Raw genomic sequence first — 21,920 nt, 5'->3', positions numbered from 1 at the left:
ATTAAAAATGAAAATTTGAAAATATTATCTACTTAGGTTAGATTCCTCTTACTATAGAAACTGCAATAAAAGAATTGTATCTTTAAGAAGGTTGGCTTTTGGGTGACTTTTATTTTCTTTCTATTTTTCCACAGTGCTTAAATTTCCTATATGATTATGTAATATGTGTGTCATCAGAAAAAACTTCTCCAAGCACTATTTTCATTACGATATTCAAATACGAAGTCCAAGTTTTAGATGCACATGCGCAGGGACATACCTCCCAAGGAGCTGCTTGCATGTTTGGCTTGCAGAGACAACGGTGGGGCCAACACTTCCGTAGAACATTTGAAGGTCCTTGATCGTGTCTGTACCATCTTCAAACTTCACACTCATGCCGGCATTGACAATGGCAAAAGCATTCTCCTGACGCTGGGCCAGCCGGAGTCCGGACACAAAGTGCCACTGGAAACAGAAGAATATTCAGAATATTTAGTGTTCTTCTCCACTGTCTGCTGCATAGCAACAGCTCTGATCATCAGTTGTAATGAAGAGGATCCTGTAAATGATGCTTTGGACCAGTGCTGGCTGGGAGTACCAGCCCCCGTGATTTATAGGTATTAAAATTTGATCCTGAGAGCAACCGTACTCACTTCTAATCTACTGATGAGGAAACTGAGAGGCTATACTTGTACAAGTATATAACTTGTACAAGGTCATGCAGTAAGTGGCAGAATTGGGGTTGAAATCTAAGCAGTCTGGTTCCAGAGGTGACAGTCACCTCCTTCCTACTCTGAGTCACCACATGTGGCCTCAGGCAAGTGATTTAAACTGCTTGGATCTTAATTTCTTTAAAAAGAGAAGGTAGGGTTTGATCAGATGGTGCCTCCAGGGCCTCAGAGAGGAGTAAGGGAGAATCGGGAGGGGTGGTGGCTCTTGGGAGGAACTACACCTCCACTTTGAACAGTTTTGGTTTGTCATCCGACGTAAATTTCATGTGAATGACGAGTTTTACTCTAAAAAAAAAAAAGAAGCTTGGAAACCACTGGATCACATGGTCTTCAAAGTGCCTTCCAGGTTTCAATCTCTCATTCTAGGTTTAATCTCATTACTAGTGTGAGATTTTGAGCCACAGAGTAGAACCTCTGTGAGGCTGGCATCCTGTGGGGGTAGGGGTGCCACCACCGACCCTGTCAAAGATAGAACAGTTTTCATTTAGAAAACGAAAGTGACAAAGAGATGCTTGAGACCAACTTGATCCTATTTAGTCCACTGTACTGACTGGTGGGGACTTTCCTCCCTCGTCCTGCTGCCACACCCTCACGCCCACCCGCCTGAATTATGGCACGACCGCAGTAACCTCTTAACTGGCCGTTCAACCTTCAGTTTCTGCCCCAGCGCCCCTGCCCTGTTGCCCAGCCTCCAACCTGCCATTCCACCTAGTCCCCAACCCCCAGCTGTTCTCCCGCCTGGAATGAGCACCCACTTCTCTCCGCCTGTCTCTGCTCTATCCCAGCTGCTTTCCCTCCCTTCTGAGCAACACGGAAGGAGGACTCTCCCTGTCACTGGAACTACGCTGGCTCTTTGCACACACATTTCCTGTCTGAGATAATTAGCTCTTTCCGATTTCAAGCCCTTCCTCTCAGATCTAGAGATCTTTGAGGACAGAAACCCATGTCTTACGAATACATGTAGTGTTTTCTGGATTTAGCACTGTGCTTGACATGTGGAATGGTAGGTAGTTAATAAATAAATAATTTTATTTAAAGTAGTTAATAAATATTAGTTGACTTGGAGTTATCTTTATGATCATAAACTTTCATTTACTAGAAACTTGTAGATGAAGCTGATTACAATTTTTCTCAATCTTGGCTAAGATATTTATCTGAAACCAAAAATTCAACTCTTCACACAAAGGGCTCTCTGTTTGCAGAGAGATAGGGCCCACAGAAATGTTATTCTTTTTTAAAAATTTTTTATGTCAGTATAGTTGACACACAATGTTACATTAGTTTCGGGTCTACAACACAGTGATTCAGCATCTCTCTGTCTTATCTGTGCTCACCACAAGTGGAGCTCCCATCAATCACTCTCCAACATTATTAAAATATCAAGAAATGTTTTCCTTTAAAGTTCTTTTAAAAACAAAAGAAAAAAATGAATATAATAGTAATGAATATATAACACTGAATGTGATTTGGGTTATTTTCATCTTTATACCAAAAGAGTCATATTTTTATTTTACTTTTTATGGAGGAAGGAGCCACAAAGGCAAATAGAGGGTCCATGAAAGCCACAATGTTGTCCTGGTAGGAAAGCAAATCAAATGGTCCTCTGAGAATTTGCCCCTTTCTGAGAACAGCCCCAAAGTCTCCCTGCAGGGTAAGCAGGGCTCCCTCCAGGTGGGCAGTGAGTCAGGAAGCCTTTACCTGAGTAGAGTGGGGAATATAAACAGATAACACAATCTCTTCGGATTTAAGGCTGGCTTCAGGTGCTCTCTCAAGGAAAAGGCTGTTTAAAGGAATCTGCCGTTCTCCTTCTATTAGAGAAAATGATCTTGATTAGAATGAATTTATCAAACAAAAGAATATGTAGCAAGGATAGGTGTGATGCATCTGATGGAAAGAGAGAGTGCAAGCTGGAAGCCAGAAGATGTGATTTCTAGTTTTAGCTTCTGTACTGGATCACCTTAGGCAAGTCACAGAACCTTTGGGGCTTCTGGTTCCTCATCTGTAGAACGAGAGGGTTGGACAAAATAATCTGAAAAGTCTTTTCTGAGAGTACATGGGTGGCTCAGTCGGTTAAGCACCTGCCTTTGGTTCGGGTCATGATCTCAGGATCCTGGGATCGAGCCCTGTGCTGGGCTCCCCGTACAGCAGAGAGCCTGCTTCTCCCTCTCCCTCAGTCTCTAACCCCACTCATGCATGCTCTTTCTTCTTCTCTCTTAAATAAATAAATTAAATCTTAAAAAAAAGAAAGAGAGAAGAAAATTCTTTTCTGGTTCTTAGCACCCATTACACACCACTAATAAATTTTGGCCTTGAAGAACTTTAAAGCTATTGGGAAACAACCTAGTACAATGTGTTTCACAAATGGAAAAACTGAGGTCCAGAGGTCCAGAGAGGTTAAATGATCTGTTCAAAGTGCTAGAGATGGGACAGGTAGCAGAGGAGAAATGCCTGATATATAGCTTTTCTTTCATAAGCAGTTTACAGTACTCTCTTATTTGAGCCACTGTATTTGTTTTTATTAAAATGTGATTTCTTTCTTTCTTTCTTTCTTTCTTTCTTTCTTTCTTTCTTTCTTTCAGAGAGCGTGAGCACATACACAAGCTGGGAGGGGGGTGGGCAGGCAGGGAGAGAGAGAATCCCAAGCAGGCTTCCTGCTCAGCACAGACACTGAAGCAGGGCTCAATCCCATAACTCTGAGATCATGACCTGAGCTGAAATCAAGAGCTGGACACTCAACTGACTGAGTCACCAGGTGCCCCTAAAAACGTGATTTTAATCAAAGAGAGGGTATATTACATCAATAGCTCTATGAATAATATACATTTATTGTTATTTCACTAAATTTAAATAATTTTCTCTTGGCAAAGCTCAAGCTGTCTTTCAATAAAGAGAGAAGTAATGAGAAATATGCTCCACAAACTTGATTTTGTTTAGGATGAAAAGTCCTAGGGGTGTCTGGCTTGCTCATTCAGTAGACACATGTCTCTTAATCTTGGGGTTGTGAGTTTGAGCCACACGCTGGGTATAAAATTACTTAAAAATAAAATCTTAGGGGCACCTGGGGGGCTTAATGGGGTAAGCTCAGGTCATGATCTCAGGGCCCTGCAATCGAGCCCCGCATCGGGCTCTCTGCTCAGTGGGGAGCCTGCTTCCCCCTCTCTCTCTGCCTGCCTCTCTGCCTACTTGTGACCTCTGTCTGTCAAATAAATAAATAAAATCTTTAAAAAAATAAAATCTTAAAAAAAGAGAAGGAAAAATCCTATAAGGAAAATTTCCATCTTTATAAAACTCTGAAAAGAAATGTGCTATAAAGCTTTTAAACTGCAGATACACAACTCATTTAAAAAATGCTTTGATACTACAATTTGGACTGTACATAAATGTGGCCAAACAGTTAAGAAAAACTCTCAGGTACAGTAACTTATCTAATCTATAAGATATAGAATATCTGAGAACAGGATAATTGATCTCAGTTTCATCCTAACGTTTGAGGTAATATAGAAGTAGCCTATATATTTGGTGAGTCTGAGTTAGATATACTTGAGTTCCTAATTTACAGTTTATGAAAGGAGCTACATAACAGAGAGTGATAATTATAAAACAGAATGCCCAAAGCTTATCTCTTACCTTTAGATATCAGATTGATGGTAGCATTTCCTGCTGCTAAAATGGGATTTAGGTCAGAAAAATTAGGTCTGCTCACCACATGTCCCCCTAAAGTCTAAATAAAAAAAGATAACATTTTTTAAGCTAGTTATTTGAAAAATAAGGAATTATGTATATAGGAATCTTAAGTTTTAACTTTTTCTCTATTTTTTGTTCCCTAGAATGATCTGGTATGGTTTAGGGGGAGTTAAATAGAGGCAGGCCACATGTTGTGCAAGATTCCCACCCCCAACCCCAGTTCAAACTTATTGCTTGAGAAAATGTTCCTTTTCTGTGTGCAATGAGGAAGAAAATTTCTTTGAGAGCTGACCCTAGCATGAGTGTCCAATAACATGGGGGTAAAGTGGGGAACTAGAGTGAGTCAACTCTAAAGAACTGTAGCATTCCCCTTCAAAATGCTTGCTGTAATGTCGTGCAGTAGAATTTGTCTCTGTTATTCCAAATCATCAATAAAGTTGCCTCAGACATAGGCTTGAATGAGAAACTTTGAGGGGATGGTGGGCAAGGGGTGAAGTGGAGAAGAATAACCTGGTCCAGAAAAAGAAACAAAAGATGCAGAGGAAGAAAACACACAGTGAACAGCCAACAGAAATAGGGGCAGAGACGATTAGGAGAAATGCCCCACGCCAGAGTCTCACTGAACTACCCATAATGTGTGGAATGGGCAGAGATCCAAACCAATTACTCTTAAATCTTGAATAATAAGGAAACCTCAATAAGCTAAACAACTGGGGGATGTCCGAGAATAGACATGTGGGAAGCACGTGTTAAGAAACTGAGCTCAGTGCAAAGGTTTAAGACAAGAAACAGCCATAAAAGAGAATTTTCGAAATGTAGGCTCTTGTTACTCTACCTTGGATAAGACATATTTCATAGCCTGTTAGAGCTGATCAGTCCATTTGGTTGAACTTTAACTCTTAAAATGAAAAAAGAGTGGCTTAAAGAGGTCAAGGGGCTTCTCCGGGATCATACCATTCATGGGTGACAGGCTGGGTTTAGAATTTGGGCATCTTCAGACTTCAGTACCATAATCTTGTGATATAATATGCCATTCCTCACTTCGGACACACACATACATGCAGTGTGATAACTCTCACTCTGAGCGCATACACACACTCACACTTATATTGTAGACACTTGTTTGATACTGACGGGGGATTCCTCTTCAGAGTAATGCTGCTAAACTGAATAGACTGTCAGACCGTCTGTAACTGTGGCTTCTTTCGTATCACAATAGGGTGCATACCGCCATATTCCTTATCTGGGCTCCAGCAAGTGTCCTCAGATGCTTCAGGAGGGCACGGTAAGTCTTAGTCTTCTCCTTTGGTTGCTCCAAAACAGTAAGATGTAAGGCATCACTCAGCTGGGCCAGGCTGTATCCTGCACCTATGGTTACCCCTGCCAAAAAGACAGTGGAATAGAAACTGAAGGCGAATTATGACAAGACGCATGGGCTGCACAGAATCTCTCAAGTATATCTTCTTTTTTTATATTAACTTAGAAAAATGAAAGGTAAAGACATTTCTGGCAATTTGCTTTATTCCCAAATATTAAGTACCAAATTCTTTTTCTCAGTCACGTGTACAGTCATATGTGCCATACATTTTGAGACACATCAAGCACAGGTATCTGAAACTCATTCCTTTGTTAACTCCCAATTAAGTGTTTTCCTGAATATGATCAAATATAAAAATCTCAGTCAAGATTCTGTAAGACTTTTGTGTGTGTGTGTTTTTTTTTAAGATTTTATTTATCCATTTTAGAGAGAAAGAAAGAATGTGAGGTGGGGGGGGGGAGCGCAGAGGGAAATAACCTCCCTTAGACTGTGAGCTGAGCACCTAGCCCCATGCGGGGCTCAATCCCATGACACAGATCATGAGCTGAGCTGAAGCCAAGAGTCAATGCTCAACCAAAAGAGCCACCCAAAGCGCCCTGATTCTGTAAGACTTTTAAGAGATCACTGAGTCTATGTGGGAAGTGACCGACACATTTGCATTGTGCATGTGCCCGTCTTCTACAGCCAGCTCTTCATCTTGTTCCTGCCTGTACTTTGGGTCAGTTTTGCTGGCAAGTGGGCTTTCAGGGAATGCTTTGAGCAGTGACGTCATCTAGTTCATGCATTCTCAAGGATAATGCCAGCCCAAAGAGGGTGAAGAAAGCCTTAGTCTTTTGATGTATAAAGCCCTGAATACACACTGTACACAAACAGAAAAATGGTCTATCTATGGTGTTAAAATTTCACGGAGGAATGATTAGGAGGAAAATGTCTATTGCTCCCTAGTGAGGCAATAATGAAAAGGTTGAAAACACTGACTTAGTGTTATAGGCTCTCCCCCGCTGCTTTAACCAAGTACCTCCAGACCTTACTTCCAACCCTCTCCTGGACCAGCCCAGCTTCCCCTTGCTCCATTTCTTCCTATCAGTCCACTGATATGAACATTCTAACTGGTTAAAAAAAAAAAGAATGATCAGAGGGGAAAGCAGACAATTTCTCATTTGATTTCTGTTTATTCATTGGGGAGAATCTTGTTTTAAAGTAGAATTTTTACCTCCTATACCATTACCTATGCAAATGCTGAGTATGGATGTTTCTCAGATAGCCTTCTCCAGTGCACTATGTGGAAGGGGAACTTGACTAAAAGTAAGAAATCCTGCAATCCAGTCCCGACTTGATCATGTGTTAGCTGTGTGAAGTTGGGGGAGTTACTTAAGTCCTTTGATTCTTTATCTTTACCAAGCTTCTCACCTGCTATCTCTGCCTTCTAGGACTCTCATGAGGATCAAAAGAAACAAGAGATGTGAAAGCATTTGGTAAATTGTGAAAAGACTATAAAAATAAATAAGATAGTTACAATTAAATTTTCAAATTTTGTGTCCCAGATTTTTTTTTTTAATGCGTGTGGGTATAGGCTGAGCCTTGAGCAAATTTATAAGCAGGGAGTAATATCTGGCAAGAACATTTCCTAGAGGCCAGCCAATGTCTTAAGTCTCCTTTATTCAGTCAATCTCTCCATTTCTGGACAACCAATATGCCATCTTCCCACCATTATGGCTCTGAGGACCATGTAGTACTCAGTGGCATAGCTGAATAATTCAGTTTGATAAAGCTCATATAGGACACATAGTAGATGCTCAATAAATATTTCTGAATAAATAAATGAGTTCATATATCCTGTGAAGTGCTCAAATAAGCCCAGTGCATATAATTACTTATAGCCTACCAACAGCCAATGAAAATGAAGGTTCATACCATCATCTGTGTAGTCCACAAAACACAGTTCTGGAAGCCCAAGGGGAGATATGAAAACTGGATGGAATTCACCTTTAAATTTAATGTTGGGTCCTTAAGGAGAAAAGTATTTAAAGCAATTAGAAAAGGAAATCAGTGGGTGGTAATAGATGTTGCTTACTTATAATCCAGGGTGAAAATTGTGACAAAACCCACACATTTGCAAAAGAAAACAATGAAGTGTTCTAAAGGACCACTGGTATCCATTAATTAAAATGAACTGTATTATGACGAATTTAAAAAGAGAGACAGATGTCTAGGTTACCCAAGCTGGACTAAGGAACACGCTTAAAAACCACCCACCTACTGCAGTATTCCCCATGATGAGGGGGGCTTCAGGGAAACTGGCTTTCAGCTCCAGAAGGTCATCAAGGGTCACAGGGGCAATCCAGGTAGTCCTCTCCCCTTGGAACGTCAGTCTTCTTTTGTTTGGATCTTCTGCCATTCTCTGCAGAGAAACGAACCCAACAGGCTTTTCAGTAAGGCTGCTGAGCTACATGCCATGAGGATATCCACTGCTCTGGTTGTCCAAATGGCCTGATGGGTCATTTTAGTTTTCTGAGGTAACCTACCTTGTATTGATCAGGAAAGGATGGCCTATTTGTAACTACTTGGATTGATATGATAAGATCCATGTGGACACCACTGAATAAGTATCATAATAGGTATCTGTCCATCAACAACTGCATATGGAGTGGAGCTAACTCTACCTATATTTGTGAAGTGAGTGTCTGAAGAGGAGGCATTATGGTATAGCAAAAGTGTCCTGGTCTGAGATTAAAGGGCCAGGCTTAACAGTGACTCAAAGGGGCTCAACTTTGGGGATTAGGTGTTTTGGTATGACAAAAATTGCTTACAGGCAAAATTATCCTTAAAAAATCTCTTAAACCATTCACCAGGTATAGTGGAAATTGTTTGATTTTTACAACTCTCTGTATATACATACATATGTACGTAACATGTGTGTGTATACTCTTTAAATAGTGAGTCCCAAGTTCTCACACTCTGAGGGGTGTGTAGGGTCTGTGACCCTATGGGAAGTCAGTAGAATCATATCCCCCATCTCATGTTCTCTTCTGACCAAAGTTATGGAATGGAATGATGAACATAGACACTATTTATATTGTTCTATTTCTCCCCACTGAGCTGAAATCACAGAGGCTAGCAGTAAGAATAATGTAATTCCACTATAATAAGTATTCTTTTTCAAAACTATCTTTAATATATCTCACAGGGTAGCTATGTGACCTTGAGTAAGTTACCTATACTCTGAGCTCAAGGTCTTTGAGTAAACAAAGAATCAAAGCATCTCTGAGGTACTAGCAGTACTACTCTTCTAGGCCATCTGCTTGAATTTTTATAGTTAAACCGAACAAATTCATATCAGTGGGTTATCACACTGGACACATTCCCAAATTCTAATGTCTAAAACTCAGTAATTCCAGAGCCTACTGAAAAAGGCTTTGTACCATATCATGTTATGAAACAACAAAAGTAAAGCATCTTACTATTAGTTCAGGAGGGAATATAGGTTCCTGGGATGGATCCAAGGGCTGGAATTCATCTTCATTATACAGTTTGGTACACATCTCAACAAAACAAAACAAAATACAAATAGAACTTCAGAGTTACTGAAAGATGTACAGGAAATTTCTAAGCATGAGACTTCAGAGTTAGGGCCATACCTCTGACACCCCAGACACACAATGGAGGTGCCAGAGCCACAAAGGATCCCTGAGTAGAATTCTTCCCTCAGAAGACTGCAGTGGTTTCCTGGCAGATTTACTGGACTCTTGGCTTCCTCTTTTAGCATCGGCAATTAGGTTTTAAGCTTCTGTGCTGGGTCTCAGGTATTATTAATGGATATTTATTTGCCACGAGCATGAAGATGCACGGCTTACATCTCTCCTAGTACTTGTTGCGGGGAAGGGTGGTGGTAAGCCTGAGTAAGGCACAGAGAGTTGTAATGCTTCTGAAGGAAGATGCCTCCATGGTGCTCGGCCTCATGAAAGTCATGGGCCTGCTAATTTTTGAAGCATTTTAAAGACATTTTACTTCCTGAATTCTCTTCCTTTTACTTTACTCACTGAAAAGAATAGGAAATGAATACATTTGGATTCATGTGTGTATTTCTCAGTCAATCCCAACTGAAGTAGAACTCCAGATACTTACTTTTTCTTGTCTATTTACAAAAGACCGCTCTTCTTGATCCATGCAGCATTTTCCTGATCCTTTCAGTCCACAAACAGTTGTTTCCTTAGGAAGTCATGCAAGAATTTAAAACAAATTCATCGGTCAGTTCTTAAAACATCAACCTGGGTACTTGCAGTCCCCAGGCCACACAGAGTGATGGAAGAAGTAACAGAGCCTGTCCTTGCCTTCGAGGGCTCTGTAATGGGGTGGAGTGGAGAACAAGCTATTTCATCACTGAACACTTAAGGAAATTACAGGGAGCATGTAGCCATGCTATGAAAAGGTCTTGTTAATGTGTCGCTCAGATCCCAGGGGATCACGAAGGAGGTCAAAGGAGGTGGGGTCATAGAAAGTGCTACAGAGGTGGTGGCTGATGTTTTCACCTGTAAGGAATTTTCTACGGACTTAAGAAGGGATTTGGATTTTGTGACAATGCTGTGCAAATTAAAGAAACAAATGACAAATGGCTGAATGTGGGGACCCAAGTGAGTGAGATAAAAAAAAATCTACTTTTGTATAGGTAGATTGGGCCTCCAGGTAAAATCCCATAGTATTAGGTTGAATCATGAATCATATGAAGTTGCTGTTTTTGTGAGACATGATGATGGAAGACTGACCACTCATATGGTTCGACATGAACAGTATCTTACCCAGGATTTCAAAATAGCGGTAGTGTGTAAAGCTTTTCAGATTCTTCATTACAGGGGTAAAAGTAGATTCTTTTTCCTGAAGACCTTTTGGTATTTGGAATTAACTTGTGTAACTTGAATTGTTTTTGGTCAGCAAAAATTATATAAAATTATTTTCACCATAAAAAAATGGGCATTAGAATTCCATCCTAACTGAAACCTTTTGATATTTAACATTCTGAAAACTTAATATATCTCAAAACTACAGCCTCCCACACCCCGTGCCATATGCTAAATCATTCTTTTCCAATTTCCTTCATCCTGTCTGGTTCCTTAATCTCTTAACTTTGAAGATGACTTGGATTTCTTCTTTACTATATCCTTTATTGTCTGGAAGTTATGATTCTGACAATCCCCTTCCTGAAAGTTATCTTTTTTGGGTCCATATTTACCACATGGGTCTAGGTCCTCATTCCTTCATTCATGGAGAACTGCACTAGTCCACACCTTCATCACTTTTCAGTTTTCTTCTCTTTCATCCTTCTTACTGGCAGGTGTCAAGAATTTTCCCTTTGAAATACTATTCCCATGTTACACCTGGCTTGAGAACAGACAATGACTGTATATTGGCTACCAAATTTAAGTCTAAATTCCTTAGCTCAGAATAATATCTTTTTACTCCCTAATGCTTTAGCTATATATCAGTTTTCTAGTTGAACCTTGCACATCCTTTCTTTTTCCTACTTCAGTGTTTTCTTACCTGGAATTTTCTACTGACCTCTCTTCACCCATTCATTTCTATCACTTCTTTTAAGACCAAGCTCAGAACTCCCCTTCTCCACTGTTTCCTTTGTGCCTTCCCTTCCCACTCATTAATTCTCTTTAATCTGTGTTCCTTCAAAACTGATATACATGATATAGGGGATATATTGAACTTTTAATATCTTGCTTTTCAATTCTTATTCTATATTTTTTTCTTTAAAAAGCCTATAGTCTTAGGGCGCCTGGGTGGCTCAGTGGGTTAAAACCTTTGCCTTCGGCTCAGGTCATGATCCCAGGGTCCTGGGATTGAGCCCCACATCAGGCTCTCTGCTCAGCAGGGAGCCTGCTTCCTCCTCTCTCTCTGCCTGCCTTTCTGCCTACTTGTGATCTCTGTCTGTCAAATAAATAAATAAAATCTTTAAAAAAAAGTCTATAGTCCTAGTCTATTGGTCTAAAATAATATAGACTATTCCTTAATCTATATTATTTCCTTTAATTGAGTTTGCATTTCTTGAAGTCATGTAACATATACTTTATTTCTTAGGAAAGTACCTATTTTAGGGCTATGAATAAGATACCTGCTAAAGGTTTATTTAAAAAATACCAATAGTGGCATTCAATAACTTTCAATGGTTAGAAAAGTCAACATGAGGGTATTTTAGAAATAACTGAATGTAATAAATGATTTTATGCAAATGTCCATTAATGTATTAAATCAACTGAAAAAAATTTTTTTATTTTAACTTACCTCACAGAAAGTTTTTCCACTTTCTACAATTGGTCGGTATCCAGTACAGCGGCACAAATTACCTGATTAAGAAGAGATCAGTTTTGGAGTGCCCGGGTGGCTCAGTTGGTTAAGTGTCTGCCTTTGGCTCAGGTCATGATCCCAGGGCCTGTTTCTCTCTTTCCCTCTGCCCTCCCACCCCCTGGCTTATGCTGTCTCCTGCTCATGTTTTCTCTCTCTCCCAAGTAAACAAAATCTTAAAAGAAAAAAGGAAGAGATCAATTTTTAAGGAATAGTAATGAAATATATTCTTTATTCATGCCTCATTTTTTTCAGTGAAATAGTTCTATTACTAATTAGATTTTTTTCTCTTGGGAACAGAAATGTTCTTCATAAAAATCTTGAATTACCTTTTTTCCCCTGAAATATCACAAAGGTCTCCATAATTTTTCCAATCAACTCTTCCTGCCTTATTTCCCACCCCTGTCCTAACTCATGTAACCCTGCCACTCCCATAACATCTCATTTGTCTCTTTGTTAAGCTTTTCTTACATAGTCTTTTCTCTCTCATGTGTTCTCTTAGGGAGAATATATCCATTTGTCAGGGCCCTTTTCCATGGGGTCTGCTCTAACACCCCAGACAGAGCTGTACCACTCACTGCCTGGGTCTTTCTGCAGGCCCGTCATCAACTGTGCTAGCGTAGGGTCATTTATGTACATGCTTCATCTCCCTCAGTGGATCTTATGTTCCTGGAGAAGACGAGGAGTGTCTTAGATTTCATGAACCCTCCCAGTACTTTTTTTACAAAGTATATTGAAATTCTGCAGCCAGTATAAATGATATTTATGAGGAGGTTTTTTAACAAAATGAAAAAATTCTTATGTTACGCTGTTAAAATTGTAAATACAGTATAAAATCATATATATAGTAGCCACAAGGATTCAAAATAAGAAAACAAAACTTATGCATAGAAAAGACTAACAGCAAACAGAAGTATGTGATTGTGGTTATTTCCTGAGGGCAGAAATATGAATGAGATTTTTCCTTTTTAATTTTTTTTTGCATTTTTCATAATAGGAATGTGTTATTTTTTAAAAATAAATTCAAAATGATATGTCCAGATGCAGCTTAACGATTTCATAAGCTATAGAAATGTGTGAATTGGGTAGGGTTAAACATCCAAAAGTGTAAAAGCTTGATGCCAGTGAGTCATACGGAAACTTGGTTAACAGATTATCCTCTGTTTTTGTTTTTAGAACAGAACAGTTGAAGAAGCTGCATGCTCGAGATGGAATTCAGACTCCATAATCTATCTTTCCTTTTGCTAAGAAGAAAGAATGTAGAAGTATGTGAGTTAAGAATCTCCTTTTGGAGTCAAGGAAAGGAGCTGAAATGTCTAAACCATAACTAACATGGCACGAGATACAAGTATTTAAGAGGCAATGGACACCTTCTCTCTGATAAACTATAAGTAAACATTAAAGGTTAGAGAGAGAGCTAATATCAGAGTTTTCTGTCCTGTTTTTGTCCTTGGCCACATAATCAGTGACAAGTCTACAAGCCGTATGGAAGGCCCACCACAGGGATGCTAATAGTAGCCTCCGCAGAAATTCTTCCGGTTCTATGGGGAGAAAAATATGGAAATTAAAAAAAAATTTTTCCCTTAGTCTTGAAGAGAAAGACAAGATTAAATGAAGTGGTGATTTATACCAACTGACCATTTTAGAAGATATATGCCACGACCTAACTGTATTACTTTGGACTTAATTATATGTTATTGTTTCCCTTAAAATATTAACTTGAAAGTTATCAGTGTGGCTAGGATTTATAATTCTAGAAAGAGCTCAAGCAAATGGATTGTGAACTAAAATATACCCTCCAAATTATTCATGCCCTGCATAAGGTTATTTACTTCATCAATTTAACCAAACTTCATAGTACTATCTCCTGAGGGTTGTTATGTGAATTACAGGCACAGCATCTGGGAGGAAATAATCCTAAAACTGTGCATATGCAAAAAAAAAAAAAAACAAACAACAAGTAGGGCGAATCACAAGATCTCTGCTTTTCGAAGCTCTCATTTCCTCATTAGTATGGATTATTTCATTGAATAAAGATTATCTATTCAGGTTGGGTTAAAATTATAATTGAAACCATAGGCCAAAGTTTTAGTAGTACTTTGTAAGAAAGTGAAAAGTTTTGAGTGAAGAAGTTGTTGAGAAACAAGGGAAAATACTATTTTTATATACCACTTACCATAAAATTTAAATTGCATTTTTACTTTGTTTTAGTCTACCTCTTTTTATCATAATACTGAATTTCTGACTAGGCTTGTTTACTGAAAGGGACAAAGAGCTTTCTTATAATATTTAGAGGTTTACTTTCACGGCTTCCTTCCAAGAACTAGGGGCCAGTTACCTTGAAAGTGGGTAGATTTGTTATAGGAAACTACATTTGTTAAAATGCTTTTCTTTCGTTTTTGTTTTTGCTTTTTTAATAGAAAATTGTGTTTATTCATTATTTATGTAGTTATTTCATTTTAGGAGACTGAATTGCTAAGTTTATTTGTGAGAACTAGTTGCTGCCCAGGACTTCCTAATCCAACCAGAACATAAAAATCATGTATTGGAAAGTCTATCTTCTTTATAAAATTTTTTTTAAATTAACTGTAGTGAGAAGAGTTAATGAATGAGTCTAACAGATTAATTTAAAAATAAGCAACAAAAATCTCCTTCTTCCACACTACCCAAATTTCCACATTTGGGAAAGATAATATTGTAAGTGTTAGAAAGAGCCTATTTGAAGGTATTCGTAGAGGGACCCCGGGATCCATTAAGGGAGAAAGATTTGTAATGAAACCAATATTGCCCCAGTTCTTGGTATCACTGCTCACAAAAGGAAGGTAATACTTCCTAGAAAGTATTAAAGGTACTAAAGAGGCCTTCATGTTAGCCAGGTGCCTGGAATCTCAAAGTTTGCCACAGTGTCTCTCCATGGGCTGGGATTTCCTTTTCTAGTTACTCGGGCACTTTCTACCCTAGGCCCTACCTACAGAGGACCAAGAAAGCTCACCTCCAATAGCTTTGGTTATCTGCTCCAGGGTTGGCTCTGGGTGGTTCCTCAGCAGTGTGTAGATGGACATCACCATCCCTGGGCTGCAGAAGCCACACTGCGTGCCGTGACACTTGGCAAGTCTTTCCTAGGAGGAAACAGTACATTATTTATGCTTCAAACCTCTTGTTTCCCTACCGTGGATACTAGAAAGGAGCACAACTTATTTATTTAGCTTTCCAGAAATGAGTGCAGGGTAAAAGATGTTCACTCTGGAGGAAAATATTTCTATTTCTTGAAAATATTTTTATTGTTGAAAGCTGTTTTTTCTCCCCTCAAGAAAAGCCTAGTGGCAGGATTAATTAAGTGTCTTTAGTCTCCAGACTGATTTCTTTATCTGTGAAATAGGAAGTGTAGCTTAGGGCACAAGTCAAATGCTTTGGAGTCCCCCTCCTATGAGTTTTGGTCCCTACTAAACCTCATTAACTGTGTGACCTTGGTGATTTACTTGACCTCTTTTCCTCTTTAAAATTAGGATAATAAAAAAAAATTAGAATAATATTGGTATCTACCATGCGGGATCATTGTGAGAATAAATGAATGAGTATATGCAAATCACCTAGCAGTTTCTGGCAAGTCATTTTTATCCCCTTCTCCGTCTGTATTATAGAATTTTTGAAGACCTAAATGACAAAATCTATATAAATGCTTTGAAAATTGTGAAGTATCATTTAGTAGTGTTGTGCCATTCATATATTTAATTTATGCACATTCAACTTTTATGCATTTAAATACAACAACAAAGCAATTAAAAATAAGTGGGGGACATGACTCTGGGTCCGTCTTGTGTTTCCTTTCTATGTGTCTCTCTCAGGGTACGCAACTTAACTGGCTGACTCGAGTGTGCTTCAAATGTTTCTAAATAAACATTTTTCAAATTCACCCCTAAGATGAAAGCCAAATACTTCAACTGTAACTCAATTAAAAGGACAGATATTGTTCTAATAGTAGAGGGAATTGTGTTGGATTTATCACTGGATGGAAGGTCCTTGGAATGTGGCATACAAACTGCCCTATAAATGTGGTAGTAAAGGTTTAGCAACAGAATCTCTGGGAAAAAACCCTCGAATTTGTAGCTTCTATCAATTTTCGTAGTATAAAGTATCCTTGTTTTAATTTAGGTAAGGGTAGAGCTGAGAAGTAAAGATATGCCAAAACCAAAGAAGGAATCTTGCTTTATACACCAGTCTCTAAGAAAACCTTAGTTATGAAGCACCGATTATAGCAAAATGAAAATTTAGAAGCGCAGAGGATTTCAAAGTTGGTGAGAGCACAGCAGACTATGTGGGATGTCTATACCAGCATCTGGTTCCAGTCCCACTACACTCTTACCTGCACGGGATGAATCCTGGTGCTGATGCTTCCTACGCCTTCCACTGTTGTGACGGCAGCCCCATGCAGAGAGCAGATGGGCACCAGGCACGCTGTAACTGGAGAATGGCTGTGATGGATATTTGTAAAGAGAATACACTGGAATTATAGGGAGTGAATAGTGTCATTCAGGGAGTCCAGGAAAGTCATGGGGCTACAGTTCCTGAGAATACAGAGAATACTTGGTAAAAATCTCTAGATTTCTAGAAGTTTCTAGAAAAGAGTTTACATATGGCTGGCATCAAGTGGTAGAGAGAAATGGAGAAAAAGAATAATGAACAGTTCTGTGTAAGACCGCCAAGAGACCTTCTTTATTATTTCCCATTCTAGGGAGAGGAAATCTTTTACTCTTCAGAGAGCACACTGACTTATATAAACCCACCATGGGGTAGTTCAGTACATTTGATTTTCAACTATGTGCTACTTTTAAATACACAGACACTGTGCTTGCATGCTAGTCCACTTAAATCAGAATCTTTGGGGGTGGATCACTTTACCACATTTGAAAGCTCCTCAGCCAATTCTAACGCATGGCCATGTGTGGCAGCCACCCGTTGACGCCCTTATCTTGATCATCTTTCCCACAGTAGAGTTTGTGTTAATGATGAAGTGAATGTGGCTAGCACCAGATTCTCATCTCACAGGTTGGGAATGTGGTCCAGATCTCATTAGCCTAATTTAGTTTCTTTATTCCCACTCAGACTAAGTCCCATTCTCTTTCAGGCATGGGATATTGTCCCTCTCCTAGGGAATTTTTCCTTTATTCTCCTACCCTGGAAGACAGTAAGCATGCTATTCTGAAGAAAAGACAGGGTTTCCTGGGAAGCTCAGTCGGTTAATGTCCTACTTTTGATTTTGGCTCAGGTCATGATCTCAGGGTCATGAGATCAAGCCCCCCATCTGGCTCTGTGCCCAGTGCAGAGTCTGCTTGAGATTCTCTCTGCCCCTCCCACACCATCCTTGCTCTCTCTAAAAATAAATCAATCTTAAAAAGAAAAAAAAAAGTGCTGCTCTTGGCTCCACCAGCTCTTTGGTCAAAGGCATTTGGAAGCCACCCAGCTGGCTGAGAGAGTGCTTGGTGTACAGAGAAAGAGTGTGCAATCCATAAATTTTTGGTTTTTGTGTCCTCTAAGTTCGCCCTCCCCCGTATTACATGTAACTTCCCCTTAACCTCAACCCCTCCCACCTTGCTCTCAACAGCTCTTCCAATGTTCATTGCTCTCCTCAGTCTTACCCTGGTACCTCATCTGGAAAATAGAAGCACGAGCCCCATCCACTCCCAGCCCACCACTTCTCATGCAGAGTCGCAGTCATCCACCCTGTGTTCTAGTCCAGGAGGGCAGGAATCCTTCCTCCTTCTCCCTGTGCTCTGGCTCCCATTTCTTCTTCTCTCCCCATGGGCCTGCTCCATCACTGATAGGCCTCTTAACCTCTTCCCGTCTATAGCCTCATTCCCTTCAATTCCCTTGAGTTTAAAAGTAAATTCAAGAGTTTGCTGTCATTGCTCGAAGCCAAACCAAACTGATGTCTCTCTCCAGCTACTGGCCCATCTTTCTTTCCCTTCTTAGTCAAGTTTCTTCAAAAGCTGTGCACAGTTTCCCGGCCTTTCTGCCATTCCTGTGCCGTCTGTACCTCGTGCACTGGCCTTGTCCGTCTGCTGACCTTGCTCCAGGAGCAATCTAATGGCCCTGGGTCCTTCCCTGGAGTCTCATGTATTCTCATATATCGACCACTTCTACCTTCTTGGAACTTTATGCTCTTGTTATTCCTCCTTCAGCTCCCTCTTCCTCTCCTTGCTGAGATGTCCGTTGTTCTATGGTGTCTTGAGCTGGTAAGTGCAGTGTGCTACACTCCGGACTGCCCAGGGCTGAATGCCTGCCTTCACCGCCAAATGGCCCACATGATCTCAAGCCAGTTATTTAACTTTCTTTGCCTCAGCTTCCTCTTTTGTCAACGTGAGTGATAGAGATGCTGATCTCAAAGCTGCTTTGGAAACTAAATATGGTAATATATGTAAGCTACTTTGAATGCTGCCTGGTATAGGATAAGCATTCAATAAGTGTTAGCTATTTTTATTACCATTAATACTTAGATTGATAGCTTCCGGTAAGTTATAGGTCTGGATGAGACCTCTTCTCTGAGTGACGGAACAGTTTATCTAGATGCCTGAGGACAATCCCTCTTAGGTGTCCCGTAACTAACCTAGTGCAATGTGTCCAAAGCTAAATTTACCGCTTTCCCTTTCTCTGCTCCTTTCCCAAGTTCCCTAATTTGTAGAGAGCACCACCCAGTGACTTAAGACAAGAACTTGGAATCATGCCAGACAGCACCTTCACCACCAATTTCAATCATCCTGAGCAAATCCGCATTTTAGGCCAAGATAATCTGAGATCCCATTCAGCCCTTCCAGGCAAATAATTCTTCTTAGTGTATGTCAAAGACCTAAACCGTCAAAGAACTAAACCTTCTACCAGGACAATGTATCACTACTTCGTGTTTAAGGCATTCTTGCCTGACCCCCAATTCTGACATCTCTTGCTTAAAAGCGATGAAGTATTTGTCTAGCAAGAGAGAGCATGGCCCTGAGAGACTGGCAGACAGGACAGTAGATTCTGATGGAAACAAAGTCCATGGGAAAGATCTGGAGCTTACGAAGCTGCAGGCTGAGCAGGCCTAGAGGTCCTATGAACGTGATAAACACCTGGAAAGAAGAGAGGGGAGCACCTGTGGGCAGGAAAAGCAAGACGCACCTCTGCGTCCTCCCCAGATGTGCCTAGGGCAGGGCTGGGCCCAACACAAAGGATACCGGATCTTCTTGGTCTTGGGGTTGTATCTTGACACCATGACGGTGCAGGCACCACAGCCTCCACTTCCACAGCCGTACTTGGTGCCTGTGAGGTAGACTGGAAGGAAGAGAGTCAAGGAAAAAGAGGGGCGCAGGCCACTTTGCTTTTTACATTGTTCTTCCTCGGATACCAGTAACGAGAAACATGTTTTCTTGTTTCTTGTTTAGAGAGCTGTTTCATTTTTTGGCATATAAATGAGCTCAATGGGGAAAGATGAGAAGAAATCCTTACAGACTTACACTGCCTTATCCCAAACCCTTGAGGCCAGATGCCTTTCTGATGTAAAGGTTTCCGTATTTTACAAAGGTAATAAGATAGCATTCCCAAGTGGGGCTAGGGCAGCATCTTGTAATCAAACACATGAATATTTCTGCAGTGAACCATAGGGATATTCGCACTAAGTGGGAAACAGGAAAACAACCACGGGCCTCATGAGAGATCAGGGTTTACATCCAAATGAGGTGTAAAAAGGCTTTTGAATTCAGAGTTGTGCATAAGGGTCACCAAGGAGGTGGTAGGAAATAGTGCATGGGAAGAACTTAGAAAACTGTCTCTGGGACCTTAACTAGCCCTGTTCAGCAATGTATGCTTCTATTTCTTACTAGATTAGAGAATATTAATTTGATACCCACAGCTCCTGAACTGGCACAGTCACCAAGCACTGTGTACCTTTTCCCTGTAAGATGTTTATACGTTTTCATAAAGAGAGAACAAATAATATATGTAAACCCTCTGCTTTAGATTCTTTAAGAATCTACTGGAATTTGCTTGGGGCCTTTTCCAGGCAAGTTTAAAAAGGATCTCATGGGCAGAGGTCATAATTGGCTTGGGCAGAATAGTGAGCTGATCGGGATATTAGGGGACAATCCTGGCTAGAGCCGTGGAATGATGGGTTAGGAAACCAGACTGCAAGGGGTTATATGGTGAGAGACAGAGTCTGGAGAGAAAATAAGGCATCAGGTACACATAATTTTTTAGATAAGTTTGGCAGGAAAATAACAGAGAGAAACAAAGGGATGTTTTTAGGTGGGTATGTTGGGAGGCAAAAAGATGGGGAGAGAAGAAAGTGAAGGGAGAAGGAAGTGAAGATCCTGAAAAGAGGGGATAACATTATCTTGTACATATCTTGTATATGTCTTGTATTGACTCCCCAGAGCCTAACATAGTGCCTGGCTCTTAGTAGGTATTCAGTAAGTGTATATATTTTAACTTATTGCTTTGAAATATTTATAGTTTCATAGGAAGTTGCAACAATAAAACAGTACCAATACCTGTCACCTTGCTTGCCCCAAAGATGACATCCCGCATAGCTGTAATACAACATCAAAAGCGGGAAGCTGCCCTGGGGATTACACTGATAACCAGACTGGGGAGCTTGTGCAGAGTTCACCACTTACACATGCACACAGACCATGTAGGTACTGCTCTACGCAATTTTATCTCCTAAACACATCTGTGTCACCACGTCCACAATAGCTCTTGCTTCCCCAAACCTAAGACAGGTTTTCTGAAGATTTATGGCGGTCTGTTGAAGGTACCGGAGGGTAGGGAGTAAAAAAGTTCCAGATTAGAGGGGGCGAGCTGAGAGTACATTAGCTCTATGTTGGCATTTTGAAACATGTTTATGGAAACTTGTTTTCTCCAATAAGACTCATGAAACGGTCGAAGTGAGGGAAGTAGTTTCATGGGAAACTACTGCCAGAGCCATGTACCCCTGAGCAGTTGGCTGGACGTTTTTAACCCTCCTGAATATAAAATGTCATCAGGGTGGGCACGAGACTCAAAAGGTCATAGTTAGTTCTAAAGTTACATACTCCTGTTTCACTGGATGATTCTTTTGGTTTTGCTCAGGTGAAAAACATGACAAAGCACGAATCTCTCACTTTTGGATGACTTCTGTAAACTCCAACTAGACTCCACAAGTCAAACACAAGGGTATTCACCTTGAGCAAATACAGGGCGACTTTTTTCAGAAGTCTTAGCATGTCCACTTTTTACCACCCAGTCCAGATTCATTACAGTAAAATATAAGGATATGGACTTTCCTCAGGTAGTACAGTAGGTTTACTTCAGGATCAGCATTCTTCTCTATGACCTACATTGTGAAATGAGAAAAGGGATTTTAGGAAGATAGTACCAACATGTTAGGACATGTTTTGACAGATGATCGCTTCACCGGGGGTTAAAAGATAACAAAGGAAACCTTTCTAACACTTGGAATCGATTTTAAAGAAATTATGGAACATTATTTCAACATCTCTGAATTTTCCCATATATATGACAGTTATAAATTCTGGATTGCTTTTCCTTATATTCACCCAGAGAGGGCCCAAATGGGAAAACAGATACATAGATTCCAAAATCAACTCAGATAACTTGTGGCCATAGGCAGTCACAGAAAATATTAGCCAGAGATTTCTTAATGGAGTCATGGGGTGTATGTTACAAAGGGAGCCCCTCCTGTTCCCATACCCTGCTCCCAGCCCTCTAGGGAAATGGAGGTGTCACTAAACAAAGGACGAGCAGACGGGAGCATGAATCTGGCTCTGCCTCTCATGGCGCACTCCTGGCTGTTGCTGCCAATAGAAAGAAGCTGGCACATGAGATGAAAACCG

The 21,920-nt window shown here is 40.2% G+C and overlaps 1 protein-coding gene across 1 annotated transcript in view; it reads right to left on the bottom strand.

Annotated features, from left to right (window-relative positions):
• The window catches only part of LOC123950373 (aldehyde oxidase 4-like), a 113,765-nt gene that overhangs the window by 32,341 nt on the left and 59,504 nt on the right, over window positions 1–21,920 (bottom strand). Inside the window, exons 12-23 of the mRNA XM_046018192.1 lie at window positions 19,266–19,362; window positions 16,421–16,529; window positions 15,050–15,176; window positions 11,998–12,059; window positions 9,838–9,921; window positions 9,174–9,254; window positions 7,969–8,113; window positions 7,627–7,719; window positions 5,623–5,774; window positions 4,338–4,431; window positions 2,409–2,518; window positions 260–444 (exon numbers count right to left, since the gene is read on the bottom strand). Of these exons, the coding sequence (XP_045874148.1) occupies window positions 260–444; window positions 2,409–2,518; window positions 4,338–4,431; window positions 5,623–5,774; window positions 7,627–7,719; window positions 7,969–8,113; window positions 9,174–9,254; window positions 9,838–9,921; window positions 11,998–12,059; window positions 15,050–15,176; window positions 16,421–16,529; window positions 19,266–19,362 (1,339 nt within the window). The remainder of the gene's footprint in view (window positions 1–259; window positions 445–2,408; window positions 2,519–4,337; window positions 4,432–5,622; window positions 5,775–7,626; window positions 7,720–7,968; window positions 8,114–9,173; window positions 9,255–9,837; window positions 9,922–11,997; window positions 12,060–15,049; window positions 15,177–16,420; window positions 16,530–19,265; window positions 19,363–21,920) is intronic.

This window comes from Meles meles, chromosome 9, assembly GCF_922984935.1.
Source record: "Meles meles chromosome 9, mMelMel3.1 paternal haplotype, whole genome shotgun sequence".
In the NCBI taxonomy this organism is placed as follows: domain Eukaryota; kingdom Metazoa; phylum Chordata; class Mammalia; order Carnivora; family Mustelidae; genus Meles; species Meles meles.
This window is presented reverse-complemented; position numbering and strand designations above follow the sequence as displayed.